Consider the following 19,496-nt stretch of genomic DNA (forward strand, 5'->3'; position numbering starts at 1 on the left):
AGTGGTTAGCACACTGGACTCGCATTCGGGAGAATGACAGTTCAATCCCGCGTCCAGCCATCTTGATTTAGGTTTTCTGTGATTTCCCTAAATCGCTCCAGGAAAATAACGGGATGGTTCCTTTGAAAGGGCATGGCTGACTTCCTTCCCCGTCCTTCCCTCATCCGATGAGACCAATGACCTTGCTGTTTGGTCTCTTCCCCCAAAACAACCCAACCCTACCCAAAGTCAAAATTTTTGGACATTGCACAGAATAGTAACATTTCTGTCATTGCACTTTTGATTATTGCAAATGATATCTGTATCTGACAGAAATGAGACATTTAATACTATGGATCAAATTTGTAATGAAATCTCAGTTCTTGATAAGCTAGAACAAAATTATAATGTGGTAATAATATCTTACTCAGTTTTTGTGATACGTGTGAATATTTATTTACGACCATTGAGAGAATGTTGGTTGTTCTTAGCAACCAAAAAAATGAATTTGTTTTGGGAGTGACTAGACCATGTGCCATTTCATTTTCAATCTACCAATGAGATTGACATGTATTTAACCTGAATTGATAGTATAAAGACTGTGATCTGCTTGAGGGGTGAAAGGGTAATGACAGTCTCTGTCCCAAGCTATATAATTTAGCAAGAAGAATGTCTTGTGTGTCTGCCTCAGATGTGACTAGTGAAAAATATTTCAGTGCAGCATGGAACCGTATCTCAAAATGAACTGATTCATTGTAAGTACGGTAATAGGAAACAGTTTGGTGATAGTTTTGTTCCTGTTAGTTTTCTGGTTTCCTAGGTGGTCAAATACATTTGAATCAATGAAGCTGATGGTGTTATAAAAAACAACAGCAATGTGATTTTTCATTATGAGACTGATCATCATTAAATAATAACTGCAATAAAGCAGTGTTTGTGTTATGTTCTAGCACATCATCTGTAAAATGGCACTATGAAACAAATCACAACTCTCTTTGTCAAACTAGACCAAAAGAAATTAATTTCATATGCTGTTATGAGGCTGATCGTGACAGATTTTTGTTGAAAATTGCCACAGGCCATGAAACATGGTTTTGTCACTTTAAACTTGAAACAACACAACAATCTCCTCCTCTGAAGAAGTTCAAAGCTGCACCTTCAGTAAAGTCTTCTGGGACTTTGAATGGGTTGCTCTGTTTGATGTCCTCCCTCATGGCACAACAATCAACTCTGAACTGTACAACTACGGAAATTCAAGAAATGACTTCATGCACTCTGTGGGAAGCAGTATGCGGATGACGGGGATTTTATTGATGCAGCAAGATGTTGGCTCCAACATCAACCAGTAGAGTGGCACAATGTGGGCATACAAGCCCTCCCAGTAAGGTGGTGTATGACTGTCACATTGAACAGAGGTTATGTTGAAAAATAGTGTTTTATAGCCAAGAGACTGGGGAATACTATAGTGTATTGGAACTGCTTCCAGAAAAAAAAAGTGTTGCATTTCTTATTCAACACCCCTTGTATAACAGTGTTTGCTGGTTCGATGGTGGCAACATACTTCAAAGATGTGTGGACTGCTTGGAAGAAATTGAGCTGTTTTAACAAAATGAGGGAAAAATTGTGTAACATTCACAGTTAATGGATGTTACATGGCTAAAAAATTGACTGTTTTTACAGATGTGTGCCAGCATTTCAATAACATAAAGCTTCAAGGCACAAACAAAACAGTTATTGTTACAACAGAGCTCATGCATGCTTTTGAGGCTAAACTCTTATATTTTAATCTACATCTATGTACTACTCTGCAATTTCAAGGCACAAACAAAACAGTTATTGTTACAACAGATCTCATACATGCTTTTGAGGCTAAACTCTTATATTTTAATCTACATCTACATACTACTCTGCAATTCAGGTGCCTGGCAGAGGGTTCACTGAACCACTTTCAAGTTATTTCTCTACCATTCTTCTCTCAAACAGTGCACAGGCAAAACGAACACATATCTTTCCATGCAAACTCTAATTTCTCTTATTTTACTGCAATGAACATTTCTCAATATGTAAGTGGGCACCGAAGAAATATTTTCACATTCGGAGGAGTAAGTTGGTGACTGGAATTTTATAAAAACATCCTACCACAACAAAAATGTCTTTGGTTTAATGATTTACACCCCAATTCCTATATCATATCTGTGGTACTCCCTCCCCTGTTCTGCAATAATACAAAATGAGCTGCCCTTCTTTGAACTTTATTGATGTCCTCTGGCAATCCTTTATGATGCAGATTCCACAATGTGCAACAAGTCTCCAGAAGAGACTAGACAAGCATTGTGTAGGCAAAGACCTGTTCCATCTTCTAAGTGTTCTGTCAATAAAATGCAGTCTCTGGTTTGTCTACCTCACAACATAACAATATTGTTTACAAAAGCTACAGTATGTCCCAAATTTGAAAAATTTACAAATAATTTGGATTTGCACAAAAAGTCAGACCAGGGCAAGGTCACTGAGGAATTTTCCTCAGTAATACATTCTTCAATCAAAGAATTTTCATTGAGAGACACTAAAATTTATTATGTATTCAAATGTGACTTCACTGGATAAACTGAAATTTTCTAATTTGATTGCTTTGAAATTGAAGAAATTGAAACGCAACTGACTGATTCCCAGTCTAGTTCAATATCAATTCAAAAATTTATCCAAGCAATAAAAGAATTGGAAGTAAATGAATCAGAAAGACTATCAGGGAAAATGAGCAGAAATGCCAACAATAAAATTATGGAAATGTCGAATTAAATTCCAGATACTTCTAACTGTCTAAAGAACCTTGCATTTGCTATCTTGACAATATTTTCATTGCCTATGCCTACGAGTCACTATTTTCCTGAATGAATAACATTAAAGAACTGCTAAGAAACCATTTGTCAGATGACTTGAGTTCAGACTGCATTCTATTTAAAGTTGCAAAGTATGCAACAAATATAAATTACTTGATGTTGAATTTGCAGCAGCAGAAATCACACTAATTTTTCTTTCATTTAGATGAACTGTAAGTATTTTTTTGTGATTGCTTTATGAAGGTTCTATTTCTGCCTGCAAATAAACAGTACTGACTCGGAAGTACTTAGTTTTTTATTCCATTTACCAGCAGCACCCAAATTTCTATGTGCTATCAAATCTTAAATTATGCAAATATTCAGGCAATATCACATGTCTAAACAGGCAGGAAATATGCAAGAAGAAAAGAGTAATATGCTCTATCAAAGGTTAGTTCTATAATTAGTTTATGGCATGCGATGGCCGTATTAAACATTTCTCTGGAAAAAATGGCACACTGATGTACAAAGGTTTGCCAACCTGGTATATATTGCCTATCAGTCCGGTCTTTTATTGATTGTACTGAAGCTTTAGATACTAAAACACAAAAATGAGCTAGTTAGATTTTTCTGCCTTAATAACACTTCCACATAAGAAAAATAAAGTATGTAATGGATTGTTTAGTAAAGATTGTTGCGTAACAAAATGGTTCAAATGGCTCTGAGCACTATGGGACTTAACATCTATGGTCATCAGTCCCCTAGAACTTAGAACTACTTAAACCTAACTAACCTAAGGACAGCACACAACACCCAGCCATCACGAGGCAGAGAAAATCCCTGACCCCGCCGGGAATCGAACCCGGGAACCCGGGCGTGGGAAGCGAGAACACTACCGCACGACCACGAGATGCGGGCTGTTGCGTAACAAAAATCAAAATACAATCACAAGTGTTGATTAGGTGCAGAAGAGAGAAAAACTGTTTGTTAAATGTCAGTATTGGGTGTCATGCATAAGGAACAGCAAATTAATTCAGCTGGACAGGAAGCAATATTAACCAACATGGCTGAAGAAAGGAGAATATTAGAAGTTTGTGGCTTGAAGTGAGAGGAGGGCTTTCTTCAGCACAAAAAATTATCTGGTGACACACACTGATCTATGAAGAAGGAAGAAGTTCCTTTGAGGGTAGCAAGGATGGAGGCATGGTTGTCAGAGGGAAGCCAAAGATATTCTACTGTAAGTACTTACAGTAGAATATCTTTGGCTTCCCTCTGACAACCATGCCTCCATCCTTGCTACCCTCCCTGTTTTCCTTTCCCTGTTGCTTCATAACCTGGGTTGTGAGTAACTGAATCTACTTTCCCTTCTTCCCTTTCTTTCCCCTCTCTCCTCTCTGATCAAGGAACATTTGTTTCGAAAGCTAGGAACGTAAATTTTTGGTTCTGTTTTTTGTGTATCTATCGGCTGTACTGAGCTGAGGTGAGTACTGGCCAGCCCCTCTATCTATTTGTTAGTATTTGTTTCACATCTTTATATGAGATTTTCCATTAATCATGAAGAAGTTTCTTTTAAATACATGTCTGGAATAAAGTATTACAAGGAACCAAAACAATCAAAATGTGGAAAACAGAAGAAAACGAAGGATGAACAATGTTTTCATGAAATGCAGTATGGGACCATTAAAGATGATTAACATAAAACGTGGAAATATCATTTCTCCAATTCCATTAACAATGTTTCACAAGAAAATTACTGTTTTACCTTCCTTCATAGATTCTCATTTACAGACCACAAGTATCTGCATTCTAGTTTCATTATAATACCATTCTCATCACCAAACACTCGCAGGCTAGTCACTAGGACATTCTTCAATATGCTAAGATCATCATACCTCTATTATACAAATAACTGTGCCACACATAAGAATGCCTGGATAGACAATATTGTTGTGAATTTCCATAGGGAAGATTTTACAGTCAGATTTGCAGGAAGTGGACTTGCAGATCATGAGCCACTACTCCTTACACTCTGTAAAAGGCAACCAGTTAAAATTGAAGGAATTCTGACTGTTTACAGACAGTATATATAGAAATGCCTCTTCCACATCAAGAGAAACCATGATATTTACAGAAAGAGAAATGAAGTCCACAAATACAGCACTTGCAACAAAGACAGTATCGACCTGCCAAGGTGTCGATTAACAAAGACACAAAACAGCTTTCCAATGGTGGCCCTAAAATTGTTTAATGCTCTCCCTGTTCATATTCAGTCTCTACCATGGGAGCAGTTTAAAACTACTATTTTGTGTAGTAATAGCATAGTGTTTACTTGAGCTGCAGCTCTGTTCCATGACTCCAACAGCAACAGTTATATTTAATTTCATTATGTACTTGTACCTATTTTATAGTTGTGATATTATTGTAATCTAATTTATAACTTAAATATGTCTTGTGGTATTAAATTACTATCATAGTAGAGTTGTATTCATGTATTTTGATAATGTTGTATCTTGATGCTGTCTGTCCAGCTGTGGCTGGTGAATGATGTAGAATTGGTAATAAAGGTAATAATGATAATAATAATAATAATAATAATAATAATAATAAAGGAAGAACCTGAAATAGTAATGGTACAAGGGCAAAAGGGAAAGTACATAAGTATGTTTGTTGATAGATTTGAAAGTGCAGATTGGGACTTTATATATAACTGTCAATCTTGGACAGATTTGTGGTATTCTTGCTCACCAGTAAAAAAAAAAAAAGAGGTAGCCAAGTGAAATGAAGAAGAAAAGTCTGAACTTGTTTGCAGAAGAGCTATCAGAAATTAGATGAAACATGCATATGCTATACCAGATGCATGAGCAAGCCGCTAACCAAGGGGCAGAACAGAGAGTGAACATTCATACGTCACATCTGAAATGCAAAAAATTCTGCAAAGCTAAACTTCTCCTGGCAAAAAAGCGAGCAGCAGTGGAAAACTGTATAGAAAGAGCTCACAATAAATGCAAGGCAGCATGGCAAATAATAAAACAAGAGAATAAACCAAAATGCACAGAAACAGCTCTGCTTGAACCTGAGGAATTAAATCAGTACTTTTTAAACTCAGTTAAAGAAATAACTAACAGTATTAAAGCAACCAATTAATCTGCAATGGACCTTGTTGGAACACCACTGCCTGTTAACCTGCTGATGTTATAAGAGCTGTATCCAAATTTTCATGTTCTAAAAGTATGGGCTGTTATTGGTTATTGAATAACATAATTAAAAAGACAATACACTCAATCGCCAAACCATCAGCTTTTATTTTTAATAAATGTGTGGAATTTGGAGTTTTTCTGGATGCACTCAAGGTATCAAAAGTTGTCCCAGTTTTTAAAAAAAGGAGAGAAACATCATCCCCAAAGCTATGGACCTGTCTCCATTGTTCCAATATTCTCAAAGATATTTTAGGCACTATACACACACACACACACAAATAAGCAGATTCTTTGAAAAACACATTTTCCTATATGTAGCAATCAGTTTGGCTTTCAGTATGGGAAAAACACAACAGGGGCCATCTTGGAAATCATTGAGCGAACCTTAACAGCTTTTGAAAACAATAACATGGTATCATTGGTATTATGTGACCTAAGCGAAGCTTTCAACTGCATTCCTGTTGACATACTATTGAGGAAACTAGAGTTTTATGGGGTGAGATGGAGCACTTGGACTGTGATAAGTTCTTATTTAAGTAACCAAAAACAATTTGTTTCAGTCAGAAATGCAAATTCTTCCATGATGGAAATCAGCACAGGTGTACAACTAGGGTCCATCCTTAGACCTTTCTTCTTCATTGTAGCTATCAATGATTTACCTAATAAGATAGCCCACCCTGTCATATGTTATGCTGATGATACAAAACTACTCACATCAGAAAATTTCAGATCTGAATAGTGAACTGAATAGTGTAACAAAAGAAGCATTTGATAAGGCCCTGAACAGGTCTGCAGCCAATAAGCTCCAGTGCATTCCTGATAAAACCCAACAACTTTTAATGGGAATATCAAATGAAGTAGGCAATAAGTCAGTAAAACTCTTAGGTATTCACACTGACTCAAAACACTATTGGGATGAACATGTCAATCACATATGTGAAAAAATATCTCGGGTAGTGTACCTTATGTGGAAACTAAGGGAGGCTGGAATACTTTGGGCTATTCTAGTCACATATTTCACATGGTCTCATTATATGGAGGCACTCCCCTCACATCAAGAACATCTTCAAATTACAAAAAAAAAAAAAAAAAAAAAAAAAAAAGTCTTGCGCATAATATGTAAAAGAGGTCACAGGGAGCTCTTTTGTCCTCTTTTTTCCAGACTCAGAATACTCACAAATTATAAATATATACATTTATGTGTTTGTACTCTATATTAAAAATAATATTTCATAATTTATTGCCAGAGGGGAAATAAATGAACACAACACTAGAGCTAAGAGTAATTTAGACATACCGTGCCACAGATTAGTAGGAACAGAAAATTCCCACAAAGTAATCCCACTCAAAATGTTCAATAAACTGCCAATTCATGTCCAGTCTATGGATATAATTTTTTTAAAAAAGTTAAATGGTACAGCTGGTTGTCAGATCATCCATTATATGTTGTTGTTGTTGTGGTCTTCAGTCCTGAGACTGGTTTGATGCAGCTCTCCATGCTACTCTATCCTGTGCAAGCTTCTTCATCTCCCAGTACGTACTGCAGCCTACATCCTTCTGAATCTGCTTAGTGTATTCAACTCTTGGTCTCCCTCTACGATTTTTACCCTCCACTCTGCCCTCCAATAGTAAATTGGTGATCCCTTGATGCCTCAGAACATGTCCTACCAACCGATCCCTTCTTCTAGTCAAGTTGTGCCACAAACTCCTCTTCTCCCCAATTCTATTCAATACCTCCTCATTAGTTATGTGATCTATCCATCTAATCTTCAGCATTCTTCTGTAGCACCACATGACACTGAAGAATTCATTGAGATGCCTGAGGAGGATATTAGCATTTAAAAGTTGTTTGCATTTAAACATATTGTTGTGTGCTGTGGGTAGTTGTGTGTAACTGCATAGTGTATACAATACACTATGTACAGGGTATACTATACTATACAATCCTATATTATATTAGATATTAGTATAGTTTATTGCATTAACTTTTAGAAACTATCATGGTGTAATTTGGTACACTGACATGCTTAAAATGCATACTATAATGTATTGACACTAGTTAATTTTATTATTATGTGTGTACTACTACATCCTGTATGACAAAGCCAGTTTTATTGTAAAATGATCTGTAGTGAATAAAATTCTTGATTCTTGAATCCCCTTCATTCTACCAGCTGTTTCAGCAAATATTTCAAATGCTCAAGTAATTACCAAGAACTGATTCCATGAAAATATTGTTTCTGGTAAGACATACCACTCTTTTTCAGAATTTTCTCAAATGAAATTTCCAGTTTATTATCTCTACAATGCATTTTATGTATTTGCTCCATTCTGAATAGTTGCTAACCCTGGACAATTTATAGGTGAGGCATGAATGAGGTTTCTTACTACTGCTGTATTCCAAAATTATTGTTAACACATATTTCAGTACACATTTTGACTATCATTCAACACACCACACTGCGTTGACATTTTGTTTTGATTCTTCTTAAATTTGTTATATTTGTATTTAGCCAACAATTTTAACTAAAGAAAAGGTAATCTGAGAAATTTCAAAGTCTGCCAGACTTGTCATTTGCATTTACTAACATGTTGTTCTACCCAGGTCTTTTATCACAAGACATACTATACATTTTTTAGATTTTCTTTTTTATTTCACAATATATTTATTTTATTATTATTAATATGAGACGATGAAAATGAAAATTTAATAGTCATGGGTGACTGGAATTCTGTAGCAGGAAAAGGGAGAGAAGGAAACGTAGGAGGTGAATATGAATTGGGGGGGAAGGAATGAAAGAGGAAGCCAACTGGTAGAATTTTGCACAGAGCATAAACTTAATCATAGCTAACACCTAGTTCAAAAATCATGAAAGAAGGTTGTATACATAGAAAACCCTGGAGATGCTAGAAGGTATCAGATAGATTATATAATGGTGAGACAGAGATTTAGGAACCAGGTTTTAAATTGTAAAACATTTCCTGGGGCTGATGTGGACTCTGACCACAATCTATTGGTTATGAACTGTAGATTAAAACTGAAGAAACTGCAGAAAGGTGGGAATTTAAGGAGATGGGACCTGGATAAACTGACTAAACCAGAGGTTGTACAGAGTTTCAGGGTGAGCATAAGGGAACAATCAATAGGAATGAGGGAAAGAAATACAGTAGAAGAAGAATGGGTAGCTTTGAGGGATGAAGTAGTGAAGGCAGCAGAGGATCAAGTAGGCAAAAAGACGAGGGCTATTAGAAATCCTTGGGTAACAGAAGAAATATTGAATTTAACTGATGAAAGGAGAAAATATAAAAATGCAGTAAATGAAGCAGGCAAAAAGTAATACAAACGTATCAAAAATGAGATTGACAGGAAGTGCAAAATGGCTAAGCAGGGATGGCTTGAGGACAAATGTAAGGATGTAGAGGCTTATCTCATGAGGGGTAAGATAGATACTGCCTACAGGAAAATTAAAGAGACCTTTGGAGAAAAGAGAACCACTTGTATGAATATCAAGAGCTCAGATGAAAACCCAGTTCTAAGCAAAGAAGGGAAAGCAGGAAGGTGAAAGGAGTATATAAAGGATCTATACAAGGACGATGTAGTTGAGGACAATATTATGGAAATGAAAGAGGATGTAGATGAAGATGAAATGGGAGATATGATACTGCATCAAGAGTTTGACACAGCACTGAAAGACCTGAGTCGAAACAAGGCCCCAGGAGTAGACAACATTCCATTAGAACCACTGACAGCCTTGGGAGAGCCAGTCCTGACAAAACTCTACCGTCGGGTGAGCAAGATGTATGAGGCAGGCGAAATACCCTCAGACTTTGAGAAGAATATAATAATTCCAATCCCAAAGAAAGCAGGTGTTGACAGATGTGAAAATTACCGAACTATCAGTTTAATAAGTCACAGCTGCAAAATAATAATGTGAATTCTTTACAGATGAATGGAAAAAACTGGTAGAAGCTGACCTAGAGGAAGATCAGTTTGGATTCCGTAGAAATGTCGGAACACATCAAGCAATACTGACCCTATGACTAATCTTGGAAAATAGATTAAGGAAAGGCAAACTTATGTTTCTAACATTTATAGACTTAGGGAAAGCTTTTGACAATATTGACTGGAATACTCTCTTTCAAATTCTGAAGGTAGCAGGGGTAAAACGCAGGGAGCAAAAGGCTATTTACAGTTTATACAGAAACCAGATGGCAGTTATAAGAGTCAAGGGGCATGAAAGGGAATCAGTGGTTGGGAAGGGAGTGAGACAGAGTTGTAGACTCTCCCCAATGTTATTCAATCTGTATATTGAGCAAGCAGTAAAGGAAACAAATGAAAAATTCGGAGTAGGTATTAAAATTCATGGAGAAGAAATAAGAACTTTGGGGTTCGCCAATGACATTGTAATTCTATCAGAGACAGCAAACGACTTGGAAGAGCAGATGAATGGAATGGACATTGTCTTGAAAGGAGGATATAAGATGAACATCAACAAAAGCAAAACTAGGATAATGGAATGTAGTCTAATTAAGTTTGGTGATGTTGAGGAAATTCGATTAGGAAACGAGACACTTAAAGTAGTAAAGGAGTTTTGCTATTTGGGGAGCAAAATAACTGATGATGGTCGAAGTAGAGAGGATATAAAATGTAGACTGGCAATGGCAAGGAAAGTGTTTCTGAAGAAGAGAAATTTGTTGACATTGAGTATAGATTTAAGTGTCAGGAAGAACTTTCTGAAAGTATTTGTATGGAGTGTAGCCATGTATGGAAGTGAAACATGGACAATAAATAGTTTAGACAAGAAGAGAATAGAAGCTTTCGAAATGTGGTGCTACATAAGAATGTTGAAGATTAGATGGGTAGATCATATCACAAATGTGGAGGTATTAAACAGAATTGGGGAGGAGTTTGTGGCACAACTCGACAAGAAGAAGGGACCGGTTGGTAGGACATGTTCTGAGGCATCAAGGGATTACAAATTTAGCATTGGAGGGCAGCGTGAAGGGTAAAAATCATAGAGGGAGACCAAGAGATGGATACACTAAGCATATTCAGAAGGATGTAGGTTTCAGTAGGTACTGGGAGATGAAGAAGCCTGCACAGGATAGAGTAGCATGGAGAGCTGCATCAAACCAGTCTCAGGACTGAAGACCACAACAACAACAATATGAGAGCATGCTGAAAAGTAGTGCCTTTAAATTTTTTATGTGAAAGCTCTCAAAGATTTTAAAATAAAATGTATGTTATTAACATTCTACATATATTTTTCATGTCAGCTTATATATTTCTCAACATAGTCACCCAAGTGACAAACACATTTCTCCCAATGAGACACCAGTTTGTTAATACTGCCAATGTATACTGTTTGACTTTGTTGACAGAGCCACAACCTCACCTCTGCTTGTACCATTCCATCACCATCAAAGTGAAGTCCTCAAAAATGTTCTTTAACACTTAGCATGAGGCCAACGTAATATTATGTCTTCAGAAGGAAACAGAATTGTGCGGCTGACATAATATTACGTCTTGGCAGTTACAATGTTTCTCTGTGGCGTCACACTTATATTTACAACTCCCGCGAAGTCTGAGTGGTCTGCAGGCTTCGTAGTTTCAACCACAAATGCTAGATGGCAGCAGCGAACTCAGTGGAATGCTTTGTGTTTATGAAAGACTTTGTTATTGTAGCTTACTTCATAGACATTGCCTGGCATTGGCATCCTCTCAGTTTCAGTCATTTTGAGTGTTTTCATGTTGATTTTCTTTTTGATATGTGCAGTGAACAGGATAAACGTTTGGAGCAAATGGTTTATGAAGTCCTTGACAAGTTTTCAGATGGTGAAATAGGGCTGTCTGATGACGATTTGGATTATATGTCATATGAAAATTTCCCTAATCATGCCAACATTTCAGAAGGGAAGAAAAAAGGACAAAGGAGGTGTGTGGTGTGTAGCGAAAAGTAGAAATTTTCAACAGGAAAGACTGGAGACAAGGACATCTCATATGAGTGCATCGAATGTAATGTTGGGTTGTGTATTTCCCCCTGCTTCAAAGTTTATTACACCGTTGTCCACTATGAATGCTAAATTGTGTACTGAACTCATGCTTATTGTTATTTTTCCTTATTTCAAGTGTTTTGTAAATAGTTTTAGAGGATAATAACATATTTCATTGTATATAACAGTACTGTAATACTTTTTCAATTTTTATTCTGGCAATAAATATCACTGACTTGAAATTTCATTGGTGCCTTCAAATTTTAAATTATTGACCCCAAAATTTGAGTACTTAATGTAAAATTCCAATAAACATAAAAATGTTTTGGAATTCCAATAACAGTGAGCTGTACATCAGTAAGAAATTACAGAAAAACACTTATTTTACCCAGTTCGCAGGTGACGACAACTACAAACTACACCAGCACTGTAAGTTTTACAAACAGATGAAATCAGTGGGGCCAAGGAGGGACTGTAAGGAGGACAACTGATGACAGTGAACCCAAGGCGTCAGATTGTTGCAGATGTCACAGTGCTCATGCATGTTCTGGCATTATCAAGCTGAAGGAGAGGGTTCTCCATGTATGGACAAACGTTTTGAATTTGACAGTTAGATTGCACACTGCCATGTCACACTTCAATTCAGAGCCCTCTAGCAGCACAGTGCTGCAAATATGTGGAAATGAAGAATTAAGGTATAGAATGTTAGTAATATTTGTTTTATTTAAAAAGATTTAAGAGTTTTCATATAAAAATTAGGAGGCATCACTTTTCAGCACTGCCCCATACATTAAATTGCAATGGAGCTTCCATGCTTCTGTGACAACATACATTTTTGTGAGACAGGTTACACGTACAAATATGATAACTGAGTATCATTTATTACCTCAGTAGAGTGCACACAGAGTGCCATGGCTCATACCTACAGAGAGGTCACTACTCATAATGAACAAAGCACACAGCTCAGCAGGTGTCAGATAATTTAAGTGGCTGCACCTTTTGGAATAAAGGGATGGACTCATCCAGTGATGAGAAGAAGAATGCAGTTCTGTGTAGGGGCCAAGTTATTTTACTTGAGGTATGGACCCAATTTAAGTCTTTTCTTGAAGAACTGCAGTGTCTGAGGCCTGAAACTGAAGACCTATCTAGGTGAACTATTCCACTCCTTTTCCCATTTACCTGGAAAAGAAAATCTGCCCACAGACTTCTTGCAGTGTACTCCACAGGTTTTATGGAAGAGACTTAACCTCTGTATTCTCTTCCATTCCTCCACATTCAACTTATTTTTAATACCAGTCCATGCACTACAATCTGTGTCACCTCTAAACAAGCTACCTAATATGTGAATTTTTCTTTTGCTTTCCAATGTTTTCCATTTCAGCTCCTTTACAATGGGTTGGACACTTCTGTATTGCTCAAAACTGCACTGGACAACTCTTGCCGCCCTTTTTTGTATGGCTTCCAGACCTTAAATGATTGCTATCAAACGTCACTCCTGCATACTTAAGATTACTGGATACAGGGAGTAACTTAACCCACAATTAATACTAAAAAATTGTTTTTAATTTCATTAATAAAATATGCCTCTGTATTTAAGAAGTTGTTTTCCAATTGCCATATTAGACAACAGAAGATAAAATAAAGTGAGATGGAAACATAAACAATTACTGAAATGCTGGACATGCAATAAAATTTTTCTTCACATACCGAACAGAGATAGTTGTGAATGCATTCCTTTGTATCTTTTTAATGCCTGTGTGGGTGCATAGGAGGCTGGCAACAGAAGCTTTTTTGATCTCCTCAAGTTGTGCTGTAAAATTATTGAAACATTGTGTTAATGATGAGATACTGTGTACAAAATAAAAAACACACGTTAAACATGTTATTAGAAAACAATACTGCAAGTGATAGTCTCATTGTATGTTCCTTCTGCTCATTTTCTACAAAGTGACTGACAGAGTTTCAGTACCGTAAAACAAAGGTATGGAACCAAAAGGGAAAACAATGTGGCTTATGTAGTTTAGAATGAGATAATTATATAGAGCTTTGTTACACTTTTGATGCATTAACTTTTGCAGCACTAACTGGGCTCTGTAACATTCAGAGCTTTCGTTAAATCCTTTTGCAGTTTCTGTCTGTAGTCAATATATTTCTCATTCACTTATTTTCTCCCAGAGATGCTAGTTCAACAGAAAATGCAGAAGAGTCTCTGCGAAGCGTGTGTAAGCAGGATGGATGTATTTGCAGACTGAAGTTTTGTGTAAGGAAGAGGGAAGTGGTAGATCATTACTCATGAAACACAAATATCAGTATTTGAATCAAGTCTTATGCTGCTTTAATCTAGCAAGAATACTCATTTTTTAGCACACACTGTTCATTTCGACCATAATATAAAGTATTCTGATAGGGGATAGCTTCATCACATGTCCTTAAAATAATAAAAATGTCAGATCTCTTCTTGTTTTGGTACAAATCACCACCAAAAGTAGTTGTTGAAGTTCAAGAAGAAGTTAAAATATTTAAATACTAATCTTTTGTAGCGTTCCTCATGTGTATGGTCTACACTACCTTTCCCAACATCCCTTCAGACTCCTAACCCAGTACCTCATTTTTCATACACCTAACTAACTTTATCCTAAGCCACAACTACTTCCCATTTGAAGAGAAGTAATATAAACAAATCTGTGCCAGAGCCATGGACACTTGCATGGTCCCCTTCTACACCATCTAGAGGAGACCTTCCTAGCCTTCCAAAACACCAAACCCCTAGTCTGGTTCAGATTCATTGGTGATATCTTCATGATCCGGTCTCGGGGCCAAGACATCCTATCTTCGTTCCTTCACAACCTCAACACATTCTCTCCCATACGCTTCATGTGGTCCTCCCCAACCCAGTGAGCTACGTTCCTAGATGTTGACCTCCTCCTCTCTAATGGCTCAATCTGCATCTCTGTCCACATTAAACCCACCAACCACCAACAGTACCTGCATTTTGACAACTGTCACCCCTTTCACATAAAAAAATTCCTCAAATATAGGCTGACTATCCAGGGATGGCATATCTGCAGTGACAAAAGCTCCCCTTCTCAGTATGCTGAGGATCTCACAAAGGACTTTACAGACAGGCACTATCCCCCAGACCTAGTCTGCAAACAGATCTCCCATGCCATTTCCTCTCACAACCCCGTCCTCCTACCAAACCAATAACCAGTCCACAAAGGAGTGTCCTTTTCATCAACCAGTACCACCCCGAACTCGAAACAACTGAACACATCCTTCAACAAGGCATTGTTTACCTATCAACATGTCCTGAAATGAGGGACATCCTACCCAAGATACTTCCCACCCCTTATAAAGTGGTGTTCCATTGCCCACCCAACCACCACAACATCCTAGTCCATCCCTATGCCAATCCCAATCCCAACCCCTTTCCCAGCCTACCCACCCTGCACTTCCTATTCCAGACCCGTCAATAGTCTGCATCAACCCATCAGAGGCCAGGCCACCTGTGAATGCAGCCATGTCATTTACAGCTCTGCTGCAATCATTGGGCAGCTTTTTATATTGGTATGAATAACAACCAGCTGTCCACCAGGATGAACGGTCACCATCAAATTGTGGACAAGACCTAAGTAGTCTACCCCATGGCATAGCATACAGCTGAATGTAACATACTTGATTTCAATGGCCGCTTCACCACACAAGGCCTATGGATCCTTCCCTCCACCACCAGCTTTTCTGAATGGTGCAGATGGAAGTTATCCTTACAACACATTCTCTGCTCCCATAATTATCCCAGCCTCAACCTATGGCAACATACTGTCCCCACACCCTCCACCCAACAGTTTCCATGACCTCTGTCCTATCATCTCCTCCCCATTCTCATCTCCCATCCCATTTATTTGCAGCCATCTGCCAATGCATCTGCCTATATTTCCCCACTCCTCCCCTTTTTTGCTCCTTTTATCCACACCTCCCTGCCCCACAACCTCCTGGCACTGTGCCTGTTGGCAGTCTAGTCTCTGCACACTCCACCAGACAGTGTTTATCTCTCACCCCACCTGTACACTACTATACCTTCCCCGTCCCCACCCCCTACCGACTGCTGCTTGCCTCCCACATGATGTTGCATGCGAGACTGAGATGCTGGAGTTGGCAGTCATGTGTGCATGAGATGTGCTTCCTTGTGTGTATGTAAATGGTGTGTGTGTGTGTGTGTGTGTGTGTCTTTCAGTGATGAAGGCTGTGGCCGAAAGCTATATTTAAGTGTCTTTTAATTGTGCCTGTCTGCAACTTGACATGTCTTCTTTATGATAAGTAGCAATCTGTCTTTTCCTGCATTGTTGATAATCATTTGCAATAGTATTTTTCAAAAATAATAAGTATGTGTGAACAATAACATACTAGGTAAATTATTTTATTTATTATTGAATTTTCTGCTGTAGTCACTGTCGTAAACATATCCAGTGTGGAGCTGATCATGCCATTTCTGTTGTGGATACTGCAAGTAATTTCTCTTTCTGTTTTTAGTATTATTAGTACTTTTTACTTTCATTGAGGATGATTTCCATGTTTTAATTCATAACTAGGTACCTGCAAAACTGAACATTTATTGTTATCAATGGGAAACATGAACTGGTGTGCGGATATGTGGCAGTAGAGGTCTGTGAAGAGGACTCTTCAATGTGTTTGCTAAACAAGCATATAAAACCACTAAAATTGAATCCATAGTTATTCAAAACAAGCCTACAGAATTCCATTGAACTGGTATTTATTTAGTCCAATAGAATGTAGTTCCCACTAACTCTGCACATTGTTACATCTGTGTTTCATAACTTTAGTACTGTTGGATACAAAAAAAGTTCAGATATCAGATTCTATTAATACTGCAGTCATGACATTGATATACTTAATTTGATTAAAAATAAAATTACCAAACTTACAATTTAAACAGCTACATAAATGTGAGTGTCATATGATGGGCAAAGTTTTGATAGAGTGCAAAGTTTTGATAGAGATACAGTCGTCCAGTATTGAAATTTGTTTCTTAATCAGAACTATGTCACACAATTATTACATTGCATAAAGCTATCCTGCTTACACCATTATTATGGTTGCACTGCTTACACCATTATTAGGGTTGGATAGCTATACTAAATAACAAAAGATTAGAAACAGTATTTCTTGTATTTTATAAAGTTCAGTTCACGACTAAGAAAACAACACTTACCTGGACTGAATGGCTGTTCTTGATCTCTGTTGAGGTAGAAAAATCTGTCTGACCTCTGTGTTAAAAGGAACTGTTTGGTTACAAGGCACACAAATGTGGGCCCCATAATCGCACCAGGCATTCCTTCTTCCATTGTTCCTCCAACTAGTGGATCTATATCATTTACATGTTTATAAGCACTCCTCAATTTCTTAATTGACTGTAAAAAAATGTTACTTAGCTGCAGTAAAAATTATACAACTGAACTGGATCTTCAGTAAAGACATAAATTATGAAAATAATTGACACACACCTTTATTAGAACCTCTAGAGAAATTTTTTCTGTCAATATGAAACCAGTAAGAAGTGTTACATACAATATCAAAATTTATGCAGAATTTAACCTTAAAAGTAACTTGAGCACAGTAAAGCATTTATCATATACAAGGATATTAGAAATCAAGTTACACATGTCATCTCACATTAAGATCATTGTGCAACAAGTGTGTCACATTGTCAGAGGACAGTAGGTGTTCCAGGTTCCTTGAAGACACAGTTCTGCTGCAGTATAGATAATACTCCAAAGGTGAAGTACACAGATTCATGGTTAAATTCTGGTGTATATGGACCAAATGCAAAGTTGCATTCAGACCTAGTGAAATAGTGCCAACGATTTGACCAAGTTCACGTAGTTATGGGTGATGATCATCGAGAAGTCCAGATATTGTACCATATGATTTCTTCCTTTTTGCAAACTGAAATAACATTTGAGGGAAAGAGATTTTCCAATAAAGAATGTGTTCACACAACAGTTCTCAAATGGCTCTGTGGCCAAAAAGTGGATTTCTCTTGTCGAGAAATCAAATGATTGGTAAATAGCTCTGACCACTGTTTGCAGAGACTTAGTGACTATATTGAAAAACAGTGTCATGTATCTGTATTATTTTGAAGTGTTGTGTAGCGTCCAATAATAGTTATTGGCCCTGTGATAATAATTTGAATCTAACTTTTTGAAGTTCCCCCATAATATTATTACATATGTAAACAATGAAGTTAGAAAAAAACTTCTATCCAACACTATTAACAAAATAAATAAGAAATTATCTCTAAAGTAAGACTCAGGTCATCAAACTAAAGATCCATAGCCGTGATGATCTGTGTTCTCGTCTCTGTGAGATCTGTAAAGCTACTGATGAATTCAAAAGTCTGCACAGGATCCACACTCTATGAGTACTATATGAAAGAGGTAGGAGACTGGATCTGAGTCTTGGTCTGGTATAATGTTTTAACACATCCCTCATAGCCATGATGACTTGCTGCATGACTAACAGGATTTCATCTCAGTGACAGCTAGTAGATCATAACAGTTTGATTTAAAGGGGTTGACATTGACCATGTGATGTCACAATCCCAGATGGTAGCTACATATTGAGTGCCTGTTTCATTTTAATGGGCAGTAAAATATTATGCTGTGATTGGCTGTTTTGTCTGCCATAGTGATACCATGTATTCTACCATCTTGAATTGTGACATCATTCTGTCAAGGTCAGTGGTTCATGCATGACGTCATGATGATGTCATAGTAAAGGGGACATAGTTTGTGATGTCATGGGTAAGGTACTGACATGCACTGTCATGTCATGAATCTGAGTAAGTGTTTCGCTTGCTAGCATCAACAAGTTTCAGCTTGCTGACTAGTTGCTTTTGTTTGTTGGAACAAGCCGCAACCTGCTGGAACAAGTGTCACTTGCTTACTTAGAGATATAAAGGTTAAGCTGTTACAATTTTGTGTAACAATGGTGATGAATAGGGAACTTGTTATATTTTTTACTATTTGTTACAATTTTATGGAAAAGTGGTGATGTATAGGAGCCATTTGTTTGATGCTTGGGATACTATTTGAGAACCAGTAGCTGACATCCACTGTTACATACATTGTCAACTTCTGATGGTAGAATACAGTTTTAGGAACCAGTAGCTGACTCCCACTGGTGATGTATAGGGCAACTTGCTACAATTTTGCTTTAACATATAGATGTATGTGACAATTTCTTACAATTTTGCTGTAACAGGGGCAGTTAGTTACAATTTTGCTGAAAGATACCAATGTATGGGGTAATTTGTTACTTTGTTTGCTTTATCATATTGATTTATGGAGAAATTTGTTACAATTTTGCTATCAGATATTGATGTACAGGCAATTTACTACAATTTTGCAATAACAGAGACAATTTGTTACAATTTCGTGTAACAGTTGCTGTATATGGGGAAATGTGTTACAGTTTTGATGTAATATAGCAA

At 37.2% G+C, this 19,496-nt stretch overlaps 1 protein-coding gene across 1 annotated transcript in view; it reads right to left on the reverse strand.

Moving 5' to 3' along the window:
- LOC124594614 (peroxidase-like) overlaps window positions 1–19,496 on the reverse strand; it is a 140,622-nt gene that overhangs the window by 3,367 nt on the left and 117,759 nt on the right. The window contains exons 11-12 of the mRNA XM_047132989.1: window positions 17,217–17,415; window positions 13,694–13,796 (exon numbers count right to left, since the gene is read on the reverse strand). Of these exons, the coding sequence (XP_046988945.1) occupies window positions 13,694–13,796; window positions 17,217–17,415 (302 nt within the window). The remainder of the gene's footprint in view (window positions 1–13,693; window positions 13,797–17,216; window positions 17,416–19,496) is intronic.

Source organism: Schistocerca americana, chromosome 1, assembly GCF_021461395.2.
Source record: "Schistocerca americana isolate TAMUIC-IGC-003095 chromosome 1, iqSchAmer2.1, whole genome shotgun sequence".
NCBI lineage: Eukaryota > Metazoa > Arthropoda > Insecta > Orthoptera > Acrididae > Schistocerca > Schistocerca americana.